Source organism: Peromyscus californicus, unplaced genomic scaffold (genome assembly GCF_007827085.1).
Source record: "Peromyscus californicus insignis strain IS unplaced genomic scaffold, ASM782708v3 Scaffold_11__1_contigs__length_118956290, whole genome shotgun sequence".
Taxonomy (NCBI): domain Eukaryota; kingdom Metazoa; phylum Chordata; class Mammalia; order Rodentia; family Cricetidae; genus Peromyscus; species Peromyscus californicus.
In genome coordinates this window covers 45,020,093-45,039,998 of record NW_026294402.1, presented here as the reverse complement: position 1 = coordinate 45,039,998, position 19,906 = coordinate 45,020,093, and the positions used below count along the sequence as shown (strand labels likewise).

Here is a 19,906-nt window from a genome sequence, read left to right as displayed (position 1 = left end):
AAAAACAAAAGACTACGAGTTAAATAACAGCCTTCTAAAATTGTAAAATTATGTGCTCAGGGTTCATGGAGGCATGTCACTGACCTTTGTTTTATGAGGCAATATACTGTTTCTGCACCAGGTTAACTAACACCAGAAAGAGTTTAGGAAGTTTGTCTGTGAGACTGCAGGTCAAAGTCAGCCTGCAAAAGTACCCAATAAAGTGAAGTGTGTGAACCATGCGAATTACTAAGTGTACCTTTTGGACGCTACTGAGGTCAGCTACACTTACTGACATCTCCATGACATAGAGGGGCACTGATGGAGACTCTGGGCTTGAGGAACCGGTTGAGCCGCCTCCTGCCAGCACACCCTATGCCGCCAGCATGCCCAGCATGCCCTTTCCTGAGAGAGCAGGTGGGAAATAGTTAATGCTCATCCGCTGAGACTCCCGGCCCTGGCACAAGCCCGGCTGACCCTGGCAACGCCTCTCTCCTTCCTGGAGACCAGTTTCCAAGTTTACTCTTCCTTCTCCACAGGGTGGGAAGCGAGCTTTCTGTTTCTCGAAGGTTCCAAGGCGAGAGGGGAAAAGGCGGGAAATCAGCGGAAGCGTGGCTCCAAGTCGACAGAGCCAGCGGGGCGGTCACGTGACCGGCGCGCTGCCTGCCGGGAGCTGCGCCCCGGGCGCCTGCGCAGAGGAGCACGAAGCCTTGGCGCTCCCACGCTTCTGAGGAGGCAGGTCGTGGCCGAATCTCCCCTCGCGAGTGGGACAAGAGGGTGAGCGCGCGTGACGGGGACCTCGAAGGGGAAGGAAAGCAGCGAGTGGGGATGGGCGCGGCCTCTCCGGGGCCGGGGGCTGGCGTGGGGGCGCGAACCGGAAGGCGTGAGGGAGGTGAGGGAAAGAGGCGGGGAAATGGCGTGAGGAGGCACCGGCGCTGTGAAGGGAGCACGGCAGAAGGCGGGAGCGGCGGTGGTAGCACACACCTGTAGTCCCAGCACTGGGAGCACGGGGACAGGAGGATTGCTGCGAGTTTGAGTCCGGCCTCGGCTACCCGATGGGTTCCAGGCTAGCTTGGTTTATGTGGTGAGTCTCAGTCCCAGAAAATCTGAAACCAAACCATACTCCTCCCGCCGAAGGAAATCCTAGACTAACAACCACGAACAGTTGCACAAGGTGACACCTTGGGTGACGTAGCCCCAAGTCGCTATTTTCATAGGGGGAGGGCCCGCCTGTTAATCCAGACTTCAGCTATTTAGGAGTCTTAAATGATGACAGAAATCACTTTTACAAACACAGAATTACCTAATGTGTGTGTGTGTGTGTGTGTGTGTGTGTGTGTGTGTGTGTGTGTGTGTGTGTGTGTATGCAATCTGTTAGTTTGAGAAAGGAAAGAAGAAGCAGAAAAGGGAAAACTAAAAGGGGAAGAAGGGGGTTGGGGATTTAGCTCAGTGGTAGAGCGCTTGCCTAGCAAGCACAAGGCCCTGGGTTCGATCCTCAGCTCCAAAAAAAAAAAAAAAAAAAAGGAAAAAGGCTCTTAGCTTGTGTTGGTTTCGATTCTTTAGGAATGTCAGTGCATTTTCTGCATGTTACTATGCTAGCGCTTCAACTTAGTACCCTGATGGTAGGCACTCAGAAGTACATGCTGAAATTAGAAACATCTTTATAATTTGCTTTTTGCGCTTTTCCCCATCATATCATATACATATATGATATGATTCCCTATAATTATCTAACTCATGGTATTTAAAAGAAACAGAGCAGGTCATGTGGCCTTTAATCCCAGCACTCTGGAGGCAGAAGCAGGTAGATCTCTGAGTTCAAGGTCAGCCTGGTCTACAGAGAGAGTTCCAGGACAGCCAGGGCTGCACAGAGAAGCCCTGTCTCAAAAAGCAAACAAACAAAAAAAAGAGAAACAAATCGATTATTTGAATGTAAATAGTTCTTCAACTCTAAGATACAGAGACCATCCTTTTAAGTTTCATTGTCTTTTCAAGTTTAAACCTTAACAGTTCAGATTCTTAGGAAAATAGCTTCAGAATTTATGGGGAAGCAATTTGGTGCCATATTAAGGTATGGGTAGGGCAATGGAAACAACATCATACTAGAAGAATGAAGAGATCTTGTTTCTGGGATAGCCCAGTTTTATTTGTTTAAATGTGATCAACCATCTCTAGAGCTCACCTCACTCTGTCCTTCTTTCGAGAAGGAAGAAAGGGGAACTCCAAACTCTAGTTTTTAAAAAATTTATTCTTCTCTCATATATTACATTCCTACCTCAGTTTCTCCTCCCTCCACTCATCCAAGCCCCTCCCTCCTCCCTCCTCCCTCCCCTAGATCCACTCCTCCTCCATTTCCCTTCATAAAAGAGCAGGCCTCTTAGAGATCTCAACTGAGCATGGCATAACAAGCTACAATAAGACTGTGTACAAACCCTCATATCAAGGCTGGATGAGGCAACTCAGTAGGAGGAAGAGGGTCCCAAGAGCATCTAACCTCTTAATTTTAACATTAAAATTTTATAAAGACGGAAGACCCTTAAATGTTCTGGTGCTAAAACAAGATAGAATTGCCAGTGAGGTTAGTTGAGCTCGTTTTATATAGACGAGTAGTTGAAAATGGTATGAATAGTTAAGTTGGTCTCAGATGATGGAGGACCTTGGATGCTATGTGATAAAACTTGAGTTTACTGACCCAGAAGGTTTCTGAATGAAATGTTTTGAGAGGTAAGATGAAATAGAGACGGGAGAAATTAAATTTAGGTGGCAGATCAGGAGAGCAGAAATTAATGATGGTAGAAGTGGGAAAAGTGAAGAGAAGTGTAGTGTGGAGCTCATACCTAAATTGACAAACCTCTAAATTTTATAGTTTGTGCTTCCAGAGTATGATGGCAAACCACCTCGTAAAACCTGATTCTAGAAACTGCAAGAGGTCAAGAGAATTGGAGGTAAGCTTTATGCTCCTGGAGCCTTTTGTTGTATTTTACCCATTTCTGATTTCTTTTCTTCGAGAAAGTGCTATTGGTAAGTAGAATTTAGTGTTCTCATAGTCTCAGAGGTAGGATGGTCCTAGCAGGAACTAGGTTGACTCTACCTAGCTTTTCCATTAAGAACAGACCTATAAAAATCTACTTGGGGATTTCTTCTTGGTAGTTTATGGCCTTAAAAGTAACCAAAGTGGGCCGGGCGGTGGTGGCGCACGCCTTTAATCCCAGCACTCGGGAGGCAGAGCCAGGCGGATCTCTGTGAGTTCGAGGCCAGCCTGGGCTACCAAGTGAGTTCCAGGACAGGCGCAAAGCTACACAGAGAAACCCTGTCTCGAAAAACCAAAAAAAAAAAAAAAAAAAAAAAAAGTAACCAAAGTGAGTCCATGTCTTTTTGGTACATGGGAGTTTACATGCATAATTATTTGCTAAGATGAGTAAAATTCTTACATGCCGTAGGCAAGTCTGGAGATTGTACTTAGATCATCAGATTTCAGTGGTTAGGGCTTCCTTTTACTGCTGAGCCACCTCACCAGTCTCTATATTGCAAAATCTTGCAGCCATTTGTCTGTTGTCTAAAGTACAGTTACGTTATTATAAAAATATCCACTGGTGCAAGATAAAAGACTGGTTTTGGTTAAGAGTTAAAAGCCATTTTCAAAATCTCAAAACTGAACAAAATTTAGTATTTTGAGCAAGATGTTTCTTGTGTCTAAAGTTTTCCTTGATGATAAAAATTTTATAACTGGTATGGAATCTCTAGCGTGTCTTAGTTTTTTTTTTATTTTTTTTTTTATTTTTCAGTGCTTTCCTAGTCTAGTGTTTCCCACTGAAATAATCCCCAGGCCCAATCATAGAGTTTCATTTCTAATTCTGAAATACTGGGGATTGAACCTACAGCCTTAAGGATGTTAGGCAAACACTGTAGTACACTGAAAGATCTTACCATTGATCTGTTTTCTTTCTTTTCCTAGCCTCTGGTGTCAGATAGTTCACAGGTACCCTCTCTTGGAAAATCGGATTCTTCTTTCTCTGAATGTTCTGGACTCCTTTATAAAGAGGAAACCCTGGAGAAGGATTTGAGTGGTGATGTATAAATAATGATTATATTTATGTGATTGACTGTATCATGCAGAAGCTTTGTTAGATTTTACAACCTACTCAATTTTTTGAACAGATATGAGCAAGGAAATTAATCTGATGTTGTCTACATATGCAAAGCTTTTGAGGCAAGTAATTATGGCATTTTTCGAGTATTTTTGTTAGAAATTCTTTCCTTCTGAAAAATGAAGTAAAAATTTTAATTCCGTGGCTTAAAAATCTTACCTGGTAACTAGAAAATTGAAGTTACAATTTTGTCTCGATTCCTTATAATAGATGAGTTGATTATTTTAAGGGTGTAATCCCCAACTTGTCCAAACATCACTTTTCATATTTCTAGTGCTACTACCAGAATGGATGTATCTTGGTCTCTAGATGATAGTACCTTTAAAATTTTATTCAGCTATCTCTTTGAGAATAGTATTATTTGGTGAAATTAATGTTAATGGGGTTATATTAAAAGATAAATATTTTGAATATTTATATTTTATTAGTATATATTTCAAGGCTGAATTTAAGTATTGGCCTGAGAATTTGAAGTGTTACAAGGTGCTTTATAAGCTACTGGACAGTCACTGTATCTGAGTAATAGTTTGTTCAATTTTAATTTATAATTAAAGTGTATAAGATGCACTTTCTCTGTGTCAGGAGACCTTTTAAGTAGTCAAAAATATTTGCTAAACTGATTTAACTTTTTCTTGAATAATATTAGTAAATTAATTAAGTTCTGTCATGGGCAAAGCCATGAAATCGAAATAGTTAACAGATACAGTATAAAGAACTTGACAATGATGACATGTCTAGACTTTATAACTCATTTTAAGATCAAGCCTTTTTCCCTATTAGTGAGAGAGCAGCAGTAGATGCATCTTACATTGACGAGCTAGATGGACTCTTCAAAGAAGCCAATAGTATTGAAAACTTTCTGGAGCAAAAAAGAGAGTTCGTGAAGCAGAGGTTCACACTGATTACCAACACCCTGCACAAGTAAAGTGTCTATACCAACTGAAAGTCCATTCCTATTATTGCTGTAGTCTACTTGTTAAAGAAAATACATGTAGTGAACTGTAACTTTTTCTAATTTAAAGGAGGGGGTTAACATGAACAGTAATATGAAGTTTGTAATCGTTCTTTTGAGGGTCAACTATTTGGCACATTATATAAAAATGTAAATTAAAAATTATATATGTGTTCTTTTTTTCTCCTTTACTCTTAAATTGCTTAATCCTTCTTAAACTGTGAAAGAGGACTCTGTTAATTTGATTATGTCTAACAGTATTTGTTTAAATAGCAGCTAATTTTGGAGATAGTTTTAAATGTTTTTCTTGTTAGTATTATAAAAGAACATTAAACATTAAAAGTAATTTGTCCAGTTTTTCAACATATAATAAAATATAACTGTGCTACTGCTATTTAATATTACCATTTAATTATTTTTACTTTTAACCATTATATTTGACTAATAAAAATTTGGCTTAAAACATTTTAATGTGATAAAAGTAGTAAAATAAAAATTGAAAATTACTATAACCTGGCTATTTCTTTATTTTTCAAGTGTCATGCTCTATGGAACCCAGATGAATTCATGGTACATCTGCCTTAACCTTACTAGTATCAACACTAAGGTTATGTACCACCAAGTCTGGCTGTCCAAGCGGCTTTTTACTTATTAGCCACGTTGATTTGTGAAGTTGATAAATTATATTTAGAAGCCTTAGCTGTAGGGTGGATTAGATGGAAATTAGTAGTATGGAACTTAGGAGGTCATCTTAAACATGGCTTTGGCAGGCCCTTTCAATCCTATGATAATGTGAAATTGAATTTGGTCTAGAGGATCTCTTATCAGACCAAATAGTTCCTCTTTTGATACAAATAAAGTACTACTATGATTTTATTCAAAAAGAGCTATGTAATGTATAACTACATTAGTTGGATCAAAAAAAAATCTCAATCTCCACCTTCAATCATGTTGACAATTTGGTCTTCTGTATGTGTATTTTCCAATATAAGCAATTAGAAATTAGGTACATTTGCATAGGGCACTATAAGGAATTTGTATTCTTAAACTAGACAGAATCTTTGCTGCCTGTAAACTTTAAAATAAAATTTTATTTCATCAAGTTTCTTTTTTGTTTGTTTGAGTCAGGATCTATGTAATCCTGGCTGGCCTAGAACTCACTATGCAGACCAGTCTGCCTTGAACTCTAGCTGCCCCTGCCTCCAGAGTGTTGTAATTAAAAGAGAAAGGAAAGAAAGAAAAGGAATGGGGTGCTTATTCCTGTCTTGGTATTTTTGCTTCCTAGTAGTGTTTGCTACTTAGAGTCTCAAAGATACTTGTCAAAGTAATAAAATCATGTATGGTTATATATATTCACGGTGTCCTGTCTGTGCTTTATTGTGAGAGAATGCTTTTCATAAGATTAATGAATATAGAAGAAAAGGGATGAAATGAAAGGGAGAAGGGTGAGCTGTTGCCTATTGGTCTAAATTTGAACTTTATTCTGTGTTTGAATCATTCAGAAGGAGAGAAGTTGTGTAATGAACCCCTGAATCCAAGTTCCATGGACTTAGCTACAGGTAGGGCCAGACTCCAGAAAGGGATGGCCAAGAAGGGAGGCTATCATTGGTCCGATTTTAATGTCGAAACAAAGATTATTTATAGTTGGTTAGGATACTTGCCATGGAACTGAGACTAAGTTGACCAGTGTTTTGAGGCCCCACCCCTTGCCTTCCTTCCCCTCAGTCCCATTTTGTCACAGAGCCAGAGACAACTCACACTCATTATTTACTTAATAAGGCCGGTGGCTTTGGATTTGGAGATCTTGAGACCTGCCAGCTGCCCCTGAACTGAGTTAAAGTTTTCTCCAATCTCTCTCCGTTCCCTCAGCAGCCTTCCTGCTACTGAAGTGGGCGTTCTTTCTGTGGCAGTACACCAGCTCCCAGGTAGGGAATTCCCCCAACCCCTTCCTTTCCTGGTCCCCTTCTTACCAGTTTGCAAGTGGACTGCTGGGCCTGGGTCTGAAGATTGTGGCAGGCTTCTGAAGTTTTCCCCTCTGTGTGATGCAAGCCGCAACTCCAGAGGGAGAAGTGAAAGAAGGCTGACAGAATTGGTTTACTCATTGGAAAGGAAGCAGCCATTGTGCTCACTCAGTTAATGCAACACATGGGCAGGATTAGGTCCAGAGATTTTTCTTGGATGCCTCATTGGAAGGGGTTTTCTCTATTCTGACTTTTCACAACTGAAAACCACTGCTTTGTATTCTGTTGTAAATGTTTGGTTCTCCTATTTGCATCCTCGGAACTGGTTTCAAACCCTGTGGGTTTTCTGTTGTAGCTCTCTATTATATTTTCAGTAATTAGTTGATGCAGAACTGCCAGAAGCTGCAGTGATATACACAGTAAATTATAAAGCTATCTAATCACTTAGTGCTTGCCATGTGTAAGGTAGTGTGTTAGGTGCTAGGACAGGGGAGATGTAAGCTAGACTTTGTATTCCAGGAGTACTGCTAGGAGAGGTTGTAAAAGTATCCTTATCTCTATCACACAACACAGCAAGATAAGGAGCACAGGGAAGCTGTCAACAGCTGCAGGGAGGAAATGGGGGTGTGGTGCTTAGGAAGCAGGTGACCCAGAAACTGGAGCTTAAAGGTTAAGTTGCATATGCAAATTTCATGTAAAGGAGATGGGAGATAGCCTGGGTGAAGAGAATAGAATGCTCAGGAGATTGGGGGAGTAGTCTAGTTAGGCTGGAGTCAACAGCTAGGTTGGGCTGAGACCATACAAGGCTTTCAAGTGCCTGGTCAGGTAGTTTGAATAATGACAGGTGATTGGTGAGTCATGGGGGAATAAACGATGCAGCCAGATTTGTATGTAGGAAATTGGATTTAGTAGTAGTGCGTCTCTGCCTTTTTCATATCATTGCTCTGGTGGAAGCCGTCTTCCCTGCTCATCCAGATAAATTAGAATCTGTAGTCCTGATGAGCTATTTAGAGCTGGAGGCAATTGGCCTGAGGTCTCCAACCCTTAAGATGGCCAAGGGGTTCAAGCAACTCACTAGAGTAGGAAGCTGTGGTGTGTAGAAGGAGCTTCATTCCTTACTGAGTTTCTCTTCCCAGCTTCTGCAGCTGGGAGGCTGTTGATCTGTTAAGAATCAAGGGCCTGAGCTGGGCAGTAGGAAGGAAGTGATGCATAGGAAGGAAAAATCCAGGCGTCGGTGCTTAGGAAGATGCGCTTAGGTTAGGAAACAACGTGTAGTCCCAGGGAGGAGAGACTTGTGAAAAGGAAGTTACCCGTGCAGAACTTTGAGTCTGGGAAATATATACACAAGCCACGAAAGTCTTTTTCAGAGATTTCCTACGGGCCCTGTGCCACTGTGGTCAGAAGAACTGTGTTGTAAGGGCAGGGAACAAGATGAGTTCAGCGCCCACAGAGAGACTGAAGTGAGGTGTTTTAGCTGGTGGAAGAACTGATTCAGAAGAGAAGGTGAAGAGCTGAGATCCACGTCTGAGACATAACTGGAGAATTTAAGAGCCAAGATGAGATTACTAGAGGAAAATGCTGAAATTGAAGAGTAAAGGTCCAAGGTTATACCTTGACATTTATGTGGTGATAAGAGGGAAAGGATCGGTAAAGGAGATTAACATTTGCAAAGTATCATTATATTTCATTATGATGGTAGATATAAGCAGGAATCATTAACCTCTCTTAATCCTTTTTTTATCTTGGAAAAACTTGAGGTTGGATGGGGTTAAGATTTTTGCCTCAGGTTGCCAGCTGACAAAAAGCAGCATAGTTAGAGGGCAGCAAAGTTAAACCAGCAATTAAGTGGTCAAATAGCTTGTCTTCCAAGCCAAGAACAGAAACAGGTGAGGAGATGGTAGCAGCCATGTCAAATACCACAATAAGTTTGGAGAGTACAAGATTGCCAATACCATGGAGTATAGAGCATGCAGATATCTAAATACAATCTAAAATGAAGGGGCCAGAGAGATGGCTCAGTGGTTCAGAGCACTGGCTACTGTTCCAGATGATCTGGGTTCGATTCCCAGCATACACAAGGTGGCTCAACCATCCTTCACTCCAGTTCCAGGCAATCCAGTACTCACTTCTGACCTCTGAAGGCACCAGGCGTGCATATGGTGCAAAGACATAAAAACGTGAAATAATTACAATTTATGTGTATCTAATTGGGCTATTCAGTTTAACTCTACCTAAAATAGTTAATAATATGCTTTTATTGGGGAATTTTAATCAGAGGAGAATAAGATAAATTTGCCACTGTTTACAAAAGTAGAGTAAGAAAAAAAAATCAAGATTTCTCTTTGCTTTTTTTCAAAGCATTTTCTTAATACCTCTAAATACTATATATCATTCCCACCTTGTTGTATACCAGCTTGCTTCACCACAGAGACTATGTATTATTATGTATGGAGTGGAGTCCAGGAATTTGGAATTTAGCTCCTGTACCAGAGTAACAGGGTTGTATTTTTTGTTGCAGTCTTCAGATAGGACAGAGGCACAATACAGGAGTGACTCATCTCACCCCCTAGGCAACAGGTTCCTCTTTTTGGGTTTGGAGACTTTTCAGTCTTTTAGCAATGTCCAGCTCTTTGTTGAAAAACTAAAATATTTCAAAGAAAAAAAAGCTGTAGTGCATCTTATTGTATTGATCATTAAAAGTTAAATAAATAAAACTAAACATTTTGGGGATATGTATTGTATTCTAAAGCTTCCCATAAACTTACATGGTCACTCACTACCTTAAGCATGATAAGAATTTTTTGTTGTTGTTGTTGTTTTTGTTTTTTTGAGACAAGGTTTCTCTGTGAAACAGTCCTGGCTGTCCTGGAACTCATTCTGTAAACCAGGCTGGCCTCGAACTCACAGAGATCCTCCTGCCTCTGCCTCCTGAGTGCTGGGATTAAAGGCGTGCACCACTTCTGCCTGGCTTTTTTTTTTTAATTTTTAATTATTTTATTTTATGTGCATTGGTATTTTGCCTGCATGTGTTTCTATGTGAGAGTGTTGGATCACATGGGACTGGAGTTACAGAAGTGAGCTGCCATATGGGTGCTAGGAATTGAACCCGGGGCCTCTGGAAAAGCCACCTGTGCTCTTAACCGTTAAACCATCTCACCAGCCCACATAAGAATTTTTATCTCCTGTCTTAGAAAAGAAGAAAAAGCACTGAGAGGTTAAAAACTTTCTTTGGAAGTGACTTAAGAGTTGATCCTGGGCACTTTGGCTATGTATGCTCTCTAAAGGAAGTAACATTTGAGTTAGACCTTGAACAACAGGTAGAATCTTTACTTTTTCTGTTTTGTGAGTGTGTGTGTGTGTGTGTGTGTGTGTGTGTGTGTGTGTGTGTATGTGTGTGTGTGTGTGTGTGTGTGTGTGTGTGTGTGTGTGTGTGTTTGCATGGCTGTGCATGTGCACAGGCAGAGGCCGGAGGTTGATAGCAGGTGTCTTCTTCAGTTTCTTTCCACCTTTTTGAGATGGGATCTCTCTCTGACCCTGCAGCTGATAACTAACTGGGCTAGACGGGCTGGCCAGCCAAGCGTCATAGACTCTCCCACTGTCCCAGTGCAAGGATAACAAGGCTTGTTGCCACACCCAGTGTTATTGTTGTTCTTTATGTGGGTGTTGGAATTGAACTCATGTTCTATGCTTGCACAGTAAGCAATTTACTGACTGAGCTACTGTAGCTAGAGTTTTCCTGCCTGGCCCACAGTCAGGACAAATCTCTCTCACCTGCCAGTCCCACAGCCGCTCAGACCCAACCAAGTAAACACAGAGACTTATATTGTTTAAACTGTTTGGCCGTGACAGGCTTCTAGCTATCTAGTTCTTACATCTTAAATTAATCCATTTCCATAAATCTATACCTTGCCACGTGATTTGTGGCTTACCGGCATCTTCACATGCTGCTTGTCCTGGCGGCAGCTGGCAGTGACTCCTTCCACCTTCCTGTTCTTTCTTTTCTCCTCTCTATTAGTCCCGCCTATACTTCCTGCCTAGCCACTGGCCAATCAGTGTTTTATTTATTGACCAATCAGAGCAATTTGACATACAGACCATCCCACAGCAAGCTACCTTCCGGTCCTCCCACTTCCCCCTGCTCTCCTCTCGCCCTTCTGAGACGGTATCTTACTTCATAGCCCAGGCTGCCTCATATGCTCCTTTGTGTGCTAGGATTACAGTTGTGTGCCACCACAACTGCCAGATGTTCTCCTTGTTTTCTTTTTCAGTATTGGAATCCAACACGGGGCCTTGTAGATGTTGGGGAAGAAGCACTTTACCACTGACATACATCCTCAGCTATAATCTTCTTAGGGAGAGGCTTTGAGAAGGGCATCCCAGGTGAAATGAATGCTATTTGGGAAAACAAGAAAGAGCTGGGCCTGACTGAGTTGTTATATTTAGGAAAGTAAAAGGTCATATGTACTTCAAACTTAGTATTTCAAAGAAATTGGACAGTATAAAATAAATTGCCAAAAGAACATAGATCTCTGGTCTTTGGATGTTTATCTGTTATTTTTTTCTAGTCTAACTCCTGTACCTCTGCAAACCTTCTATTTATGAAGTAAAGAATTGTAGCCAAAGTTACAAGTAACTTGGTTATAACTAAAGTTATATTTGACCACATCTCACTCTGCATTCATGCACTACTATCTTGTGAAGTCTTGTAAGTATGAAATAACAGGGATGATGTTCAGCTCCTGATTATAGGATAAGATTTTACTCTTGTGGCTTAATGATTTCATGTCATTTCATAGAGTATTAGTGTGTGTGTGTGTATATATATATATATATATATAATACACTATATTATATATATTATATATACTATATATATATAATTAAAATAGAATAAATTAAATCTAAATCCTGCTAAATACATAGAGACCGCACTGAAATATTTGGGGTTACATTCTGGCTTATCTAAGGTACCATGATCAACCTAACTATGGTAATATTGAATGGCCACCATTTTTGCTCTAACATTTAAATTGCTATTAGCACATCTGGAGTTAACATGTGGAGTTAATCTAGAAAAAGAAAAGCATTGTTCAACTATGAGAGAGGACAATAGTAGTAATTACAGTATTGAGTTAACACTTGGGTAGATTATTACTGAGAGAAATCTAAGGATTGTTATGGTTCATAATGGAGAATCCGTGCTGGTAACTTGAGAGTAAGAAAATGGAGAGAGGAATTCCTTGAACCAAACCAATGACTCCTTACAAAGAACATTTGCAAGTAAAGCTGATTGGACAAAAGGGCGTATACACTGTAACACACCACTCCCAATGCCACCAGGACGAACGAAGAGGTGTGGGAGAGGCGGCAAGATGGAGGAGTGAAGTGGTTTGTTTGTTTGTTTTTTGTTTTGTTTTGTTTTGTTTTGTTCTGTTTGTTTGTTGGCTTGCTTTGTTTTGTTTTGATTGATTTTTTAAAATTTTTCTTTTGCGGGGGGCCTCTGCAGAGGGGAGGGGAGGATATGAGGAGAGAGACTGAGAGGCGAGCAGAATTAGGGTTCACGATGTGAAATTCCCAGAGAATCAATACAGAAATTATGTTTAAAAGAAAAAGAAAAGGAAAGGAGAGAGGAATTTGGAGACTATTTGATTTAGTTCACATTTCCCCTCAAGCTTCCAGTCCATAGAACTGTCTTTGAGGGAATAAGCATGCTAACAGAAGATCTTGTAACAAGTGTGTGTGTATGTGTGTGTGTGTGTGTGTGTGTGTGTGTGTGTGTGCACGTGCACTTGTGTCTGTAGGGGAATAAACACATTAGCAAGTGATCCTGTAACAATGTGTCTGCGCACGCATGTGTTTTTGCTTCTCTTCCACAGTTTCGAAGAAATACGTGGGAAATACTCACCAAAAAACATGTTGAGACAGCGAAAGAATCTGCCGTGCATTGCCCCGCTGCTGGCCACCGTGGAGGAGACTCTGGACACCGTGTCTGCTCGAGTCCGAGGACACATTCCTGAATGGCTCAATGGCTATCTCCTTCGAGTTGGACCCGGGAAGTTCGACTTTGGAAAGGATAAGTAAGCCTAGATTTTGGAGAACAATTGGGGCTTCATGGTGTGGTTTGATTCTATGGAGCATGCTTTCAACTCTCTTTCTTCTCTGAGGTGATTACTGCCGTTCTATCCCTTTGATTATAGATAGGGAAACTGTTGCTTAGAGGAGGGGGAAAAAAGTTGTTTTTTGTCTTTCTTTTAAACCATTTTGCTCCCTCACCCCCACGTGAATTGTGAATTTGAAGTTCTCGTTGGGTTTATGCCCAAGGGAGCCATGCAAAGATCTCTGTGAGACTACTGAGATATTTCACCACAAGGTCCTGAAGGAAAGGTACCTCCTTCACCTCCTACCTCTTTCTCTGCCACCCTGAACCTCCCAGACACAATGACTTCTTTCAGTTCCTCATATTTTTACCCACTATCTTAGCATTGATGCTTTCTTACCTGTTTCCCCTCATCTCTCAGGCGTGATTTTTGTCCTTTGATGTCAACTCAAATCTCACTTCCTTTAATGCCTCCTGTGTGACTTCTAATTCTAAACACACCAAGACTGACTGACTGCATTACCAGTTTCTACATAGCACTGTTGTTGCTAGTGTCTCTTTACTTTATTGGCTTGTTTTTTTTAAAATGACTCATTTCTCACATATTTTATCTGTATGAGTGTTTTGCCTACTTGTAAGTATATGTGTCAAATATATGCCTGGTGCCTGAGGAGATCAGAAGAGGATATTAGATCACCAGAAACTGGAATTATGGGTGATTGTGAGCCACCATGTGGGTGCAGGGAACTGAACCCATTTCCTCTCTAAGAGCAACAGGAGCTATTAACCACTGAGCCAGCTCTCCAGCCGTGTTTGTTTTTCTTTGTTTATGTGTCTTAGCTGTGTTTCTCTGCTAGGATGTAAGTTCCATGAGGGCAGAAATGCTTCCTAATTTATCCATATGTTCCCAATATCTTGATCAATAGCCTGTACCTAGCTAGATAGCACTCAGTAGGTAGATACACTGGGTGAAAACCCAGTCAGTCTTTAGAATATCATCTCTTTGGGTGTCTGAGGGATATGAGATAATGGGCAGATATGCCTATGGCTTGGAAGTAATCTGCTCTGTAGTATTTTTAAATGTTGGAAATTTTTTGCATGAAAAAATTTGAACTACAGCCAAGTCACTGGGATGGGATGGGGTGGACATGGATTACCCAACACAGCCTCTTTTAGCAATCTTATGTTACTCCCTGCCAGTCTTCTCAGCTATTTCTATAGACTTTTTTTTTTTTAATTGCCATCATCTGGGGACCTGGAGAAATGGCTTAGTGGTTTAGAGCACTTGTTGCTTTTGCAGAGGACCTGTGTTCGAGTCCCAGCACTATATGGTAACTTACAACCATCTGTAACTTCAGTTCCAGGGTATCTGATGCTCTCCTCTGACCTTGCTGGGCACCAGGCATGCACATGGTACACATATATACATGCAAGGAAAACATTAACATACATAAAACAAAATAAATAAATCAAAAGCAATTTCAATAAGAAAAGAATTGCAATCAGCAGTAGACATTTTTTTTTTGTTTTTGTTTTTGAGACAGGGTTTCTCTGTGTAGCTTTGTGCCTTTCCTGGAACTCGCTTTGTAGACCAAGCTGGCCTAGAACTCACAGAGATCCGCCTGCCACCACCGCCCGGCTTGTTCTGCTTTTTAAAAATGTATGCTATCATAGCAGCAAGATAGCTCAGTGAGTAAAGGTATTTGCTAACAAGCATGATGAGCCAAATACAGCCCACGTGGTCAAAGGAGAGAACCAGCTCCAGTGAGTTGTCCTTGACCTCCACATACATTCTGTGGTATACGTATATATAGACAAACATACACACTTAAAAATTCACACTGTGATAGCTTTATGTTGCTACAAAGTAGGGATGATCGTTATTTTTAATGACTCGCTATTTCAGAGCTTATTACCTTTTAAAAATTGAGCAATATATATACATATATATATACACAATGACAATTATGTTATATATGTATATATATAACGTAAGCTTACTATCTTAACTACTTACAAGGGTACAGTTCAGCGGCACTGAGTTCATCCATCCTGTCATACTCTCTTTATATCCGTCCACAGAACTCATCTCATTTTACAGAGAGTTAATTCCTTCCTTTCTTCCCTTCCCCTGCCAACTACCATTCCACTTTTCTGTCAGCTACACCAGAGCGGGTGCCTGACTGTCACAGTCCATCATGCCTCTCCATCTGTTTTTGGTAATAAGCCAAGGACCAAGAGAACGAGACATTCTCAGGATAATTTTAAGATATATGTTTCATACTGGCAGACATTTTAATTTGTCGAGGCCTTGTCTTCAGTGAATAGCATGCATGAAATGCAGTGGAGCGCCCCACCCAGCTGCTGCAAGAGGCCTCAAGGAGGTTCTTTAGAGGTCAGCTTGCTGGTGGGTGGAGAGGAGGACAGAGGCTGAGGTAGAGGTTGACAGTGGGGAAAAATCGAAGTTCACAAACCCATAGATAACAAGGAAAGAGAAGCAGTGGGGAGGCACCAATAGACAGAAATGAGAGAGAACAAAGAAGCAGCCACTGAAACAACAAACAAACAAACAAACAAAAACCTGTAAGAGATTTTGTAGGTCTTAATGCAAATACATTTGAAAACCTCGAGTAACTTTCTAGGGAATGTGAATTACTAGAATGGATAGAGATAGAAAGTTTAAGCAGATTGACTTTTAGGCAGCTAAATACACTTTTTAAGGATATATTCTTTTTTTTTTTAAAGGCACACGGCTTAGATTATTTCAAAGATGATTCCACCAAAAATTTATATATGAGGTAGCCTGATATTGCTTTATAAATTATTTAAGGGCACTGGAAACGGGAGGAAATGTCTCAGTTGACTTTATGAGGGAAGCATCATTTCAGTATATAAAGACAGTGCAGGGAATGGGACATCAAACCAATCATGTTTATAAATATATATGCACAAGAACAAAATATAAAATAGTAATTTGACACTAATGAATTATTTATTAACAAACAGAATCTAACATCACATTGCACATAAAATCCACAAAGATCAGGTAGAATTAAGTCCAAGAAAGCAAAGATGGCTCATCAATAGGAAATCTGCCCATATCACATTATGAACTGGTCCTCAGGAAAAAATAGTTATAGATAAGGTAATAGATTATCTTCATAGGTGCTGAGAAGACTTTTCATTGAAATTCATGATTCATTTCTCATAAAATGTTCCAGGAAAATCAAACTTAACAGATAGTTTCTTAATATGTCTTCATAACATGTGAATATATAATGTCTTATCTCTCTCTTCATGCCTGTATCTTTATGTAAAAATAGTAAGGCTAAATTGGGAACTGCTACAAGTAGGTGTTTTTTTTTTCTTGATTTTGGTTTTTGTTTTTTTAGAGACAGCATTTCTCTGTGTGTAGCCTTGCAAGTGGGTTTTTTTTTTGTAGGTTTTTGTTTTTTTCTATAGCTCAGCATCCAATTAGTTGTAAGTAACACAGTTAGATTAAACTATTGATTTAGGGGCCAAAGCCTAAGCCAAGAAGTAAATCTTTCCCTTTCAGATGATAGGTTAGTAAACCTAAGAATCCAAAATAAATAATACAACTAAACACAACAGTAAAATGCAGGATGTAGAACCTCACTGGTGAAGAGAACATCACTCACGGTAGCAATGGATTAAATACTTAGGAAAGGGACTTGGCTCTTGGTGTTTCATTTGGAGATGTGCCAACGTGGTCTTGCTACATAGCCTGAACTAGCTTTGAATTCAAGACAACCTTTCTGCCTCAGTGTCATGAGCACACCATGCTACAAACATGGATTTCCACAATACACAGTGTACTGAATGACAATATAGAGTAGGGCGTAACCTGGTTTTAACTCTCAGCCACTCAAGTGCTGGGATGTCAGACTTGTACCACTGTGCTTAGAAACGAAAAACACATTTGGATGAATGGAAAACCACCTCTTGTTCTTGAACAGAATGACAGCATTTTAAAGGTGCATTTTCCATTATTTGTAAATACATTATGATATTAATAAAAATCCCAACAAGCTATTTTAGGAAGTTAGACTAATATCAAAGTTCATATGCAGAAATAAATATGCAAGAATTATCAAGAACACACTGAAAATGAAAATTGTTAGTGCTTTACAAGGCATTAAGAGCACTGTAAATGCTCTACAATTGAAACATTATGATGCTGTTCATGAACAGGGAGCAGATAACAGAACAGGAAGCCCAGAAACAGACCCACAACTTACCAAATTGAGCATCTGATAAAGATGGCATCTGAAATCATGGGAATAAAGGGACTTCTTCTCTTTCCCTACATTAAAAAAAATGTGGTAAAATCCGTAACATGTAAGCTTTACATCTTGACCATTTTAATTGTACAGTTCAGTAGTGTCATGTGTATTCACATTGTGAAACATTTTCAGAGTTTTTTCATCTTGCAAAATTGGAACTAACCAGTTAAGCAGCAATTTGTCATTTTCTCCGTCCTACAGGTCCATTAACCAACCTCATTCCTGTTTTTATAAACCTGAATATTTTACTTTTAATTTTAAAGTACATTTATTGGGTGTGTGTAATTGCGTATATGTGTGTGTGTACATGCTTACATGCCATGGCATGCATGTGGAGGTCAGAGGACAACTTTCAGGAGTCAGTTCTTTTCCACTGGCCATGTGGTTTCTGGGATCAAACTCAGATCGTCCAGCCTGGAGGCTGTGCTTGTACCCACTAAGCCAGCTCTCTGGACCCTTGCCTACTTCTAATGTCGTACATAAGTAGACCCTACAGTGTCTGTACTTTCATGACTAGCCCATTTTACTTAGCATAATGATCCTCCAGGTTCATCTGTGCTGTGACATATGATAGCGTTTTCTTCCCTTTTTTGTTTTGTTTTTGTTTTTGTTTTTGTTTTGTTTTGTTTTTCGAGACAAGGTTTCTCTGTGTAGCTTTGGAGCCTGTCCTGGAACTCACTCTGTAGACCAGGCTGGCCTCAAACTCACAGAGATCCACCTGCCTCTGCCTCCCAAGTGCTGGGATTAAAGGCGTGTGCCACCAGTGCCCAGCTTCTCCTTTTTAGTGCTAGGTGTTAATATGGTGTGTATTGTAGAGGAGGCAAAATTTTTCTCATCATCTTGTGGTCTTCACTAGTCCCAAGAATTCAACAATTGGAAGTGTGTGTGTGTGTGGGGAAGTCACATAACTTCAACTTGCTAATGTTTGTATGTACTTGGGAACCCATGTAAGAAAAATGAGGAGCAGTTGAGTGTGGTGCAGGCCTATAATCTAGTACTTGGGAGGCTAGGGCAGGGTGATCACAAGTTTGAAGTTAGCTTCATTTACATAGCAAGTTCAAGGCTGGTCTTGGTTATATAGTCAGACCCTGTCACAAACAAGCAAACAACACACACACACACACACACACACACACACACACACACACTGGGGGTGTGCTGGAAGGGGAGAATCATTTAGTTTAAAGCCTGGGTAGTAGTTGGACCAAGAGGAGTATATTGTGAGAATGTGTCAAGGCTTGGAGCTGGGGCAGTTAGTTGTGGGAAAGAGACTGTCAAAGTGAGTATTCCGTTAGCCAGCTTATCCTGTTCTCTCTTTGCTTCAACTCCCTGTCTCCAGGTACAGGGGTGTCTCTCTTCCTTCTGATACAGGGAGGTCATCTTTCTTGAGGGAGTTCCATTTCCCACTTTTGGAAAGAAAATAGGAGGCCATATAGTGCTCGTCTGCAGCGGTTGATCCTCAAAGCGTTTCAAACTCAGAATGGTGTGTCAAAGTGGCATATTGGGGAGTAACAGGCACGAACCTCAACAACTGGTTTGTTTTTAGTCATCAGTAGATACTTTCATTGCTTCTGTCTTTTGGCTCTCATGAGTAATGTTGACTTTGCCTGAGTGAACAAAGACCAGCCCTGATTTCAGGAACCATTGTCTTTTCAGACAACGATGCTAACCTTCCTTGCCCATGCTGATGACATCAAGCATTTAACCTGTCAAACTTAGGAAAGAAAGGACCACATAATAGCTCTTTTGTTTGTTTGTTTGTTTATTTCTCTTTTGAGACAGGGGTTTAGCTCAGGATGGCCTCAGACTCATGGTCCCCCTACATCTATCTTTCCAGTGTTGAGATCACAGATATATGTCATTATACTGGCTGTGATAATTTTTTTTTCAAAACAAAGCTACATTTTTTTTTTTTGCTTACAGGTTTTTGATGTTCCATGCTTTAATTTTATTTTTACATGTGCCATGGCATATGTGTGGAGGCCAGAGGACAGCTTGTAGGAGTCTGTTCTCTCCCTCCAGCCTCTGGGTTCTGGGGATTAAAGTCAGGTCATCAGGCTTGGTAGCAAGCACCTTTACCCTCTGTACCATCTTGCTAACCCTGCCCCATCACTTTGATAGATAATTTCTAGTATAATCATGAGGCCAAAATGATAATGAAAAAGTAAAATTGAAAAACAACTATAGTAAACAAAAAACTTAATGCATTTAGGATTTGAGGATGAATGTTTTTTCTTAGGAACTTGTTCTGATTTAGAAAATGCCAAGCTTTCTCTGTCCTCCTTGTCATAGGGTAAAAAGCAGAAACATCTTAGGCCTCACCACTGTAGGGTTTTCCTTCAGAGCATTGGAAAGTGAGCTTTTTGACAGGGGTTAAGAATCACAGGGTCAGGGTTAGGAGAATGCAAGTTACTCTTTCCTGTTGTAGTCCAGGGAATTCAGAACACTGTCATTCCTTAATTTCA

At 40.4% G+C, this 19,906-nt stretch overlaps 3 protein-coding genes and 1 non-coding gene across 6 annotated transcripts in view; 3 read left to right on the top strand and 1 right to left on the bottom strand.

The window, feature by feature from the left end:
* Positions 1-7,187, bottom strand: part of Il18 (interleukin 18) — a 28,482-nt gene extending 21,295 nt beyond the window's left edge. Inside the window, exons 1-2 of one of the 3 annotated variants that reach the window (XM_052760055.1) lie at positions 7,050-7,119; positions 3,907-4,027 (exon numbers count right to left, since the gene is read on the bottom strand). In XM_052760055.1, the coding sequence (XP_052616015.1) occupies positions 3,907-3,909 (3 nt within the window). In that variant the 5' untranslated portion in view covers positions 3,910-4,027; positions 7,050-7,119. Of the gene's footprint in view, positions 1-3,906; positions 4,231-7,049 lie in introns of those variants that run through there. The other 2 variants (XM_052760044.1, XM_052760064.1) reach the window with 2 other exon arrangements.
* Positions 649-6,629, top strand: Tex12 (testis expressed 12). The gene is made up of 5 exons (XM_052760076.1): positions 649-756; positions 2,846-2,924; positions 3,935-4,046; positions 4,138-4,189; positions 4,908-6,629. Exons 2-5 carry the CDS (start codon positions 2,862-2,864, stop codon positions 5,050-5,052), a joined length of 372 nt encoding a protein of 123 aa, XP_052616036.1. The 5' UTR covers positions 649-756; positions 2,846-2,861; the 3' UTR covers positions 5,053-6,629.
* Trnaa-agc (transfer RNA alanine (anticodon AGC)) lies at positions 1,413-1,485 on the top strand. The gene has a single exon. It is a non-coding gene; the product is annotated as a tRNA-Ala (tRNA).
* The window catches only part of Bco2 (beta-carotene oxygenase 2), a 28,405-nt gene continuing 15,310 nt past the window's right edge, over positions 6,812-19,906 (top strand). The window contains exons 1-2 of the mRNA XM_052760031.1: positions 6,812-7,004; positions 12,917-13,117. Of these exons, the coding sequence (XP_052615991.1) occupies positions 12,954-13,117 (164 nt within the window). The 5' untranslated portion in view covers positions 6,812-7,004; positions 12,917-12,953. The remainder of the gene's footprint in view (positions 7,005-12,916; positions 13,118-19,906) is intronic.

Coding starts and splice junctions, on each gene's coding strand:
- Tex12 (XM_052760076.1), top strand. CDS start 2,862: ATGATGGCAAACCACCTCGTAAAACCTGATTCTAGAAACTGCAAGAGG. Junction 2,925..3,934: donor AGAGGTCAAGAGAATTGGAG/GTAAGCTTTATG, acceptor TTCTTTTCCTAG/CCTCTGGTGTCAGATAGTTC. Junction 4,190..4,907: donor ACATATGCAAAGCTTTTGAG/GCAAGTAATTAT, acceptor TTTCCCTATTAG/TGAGAGAGCAGCAGTAGATG.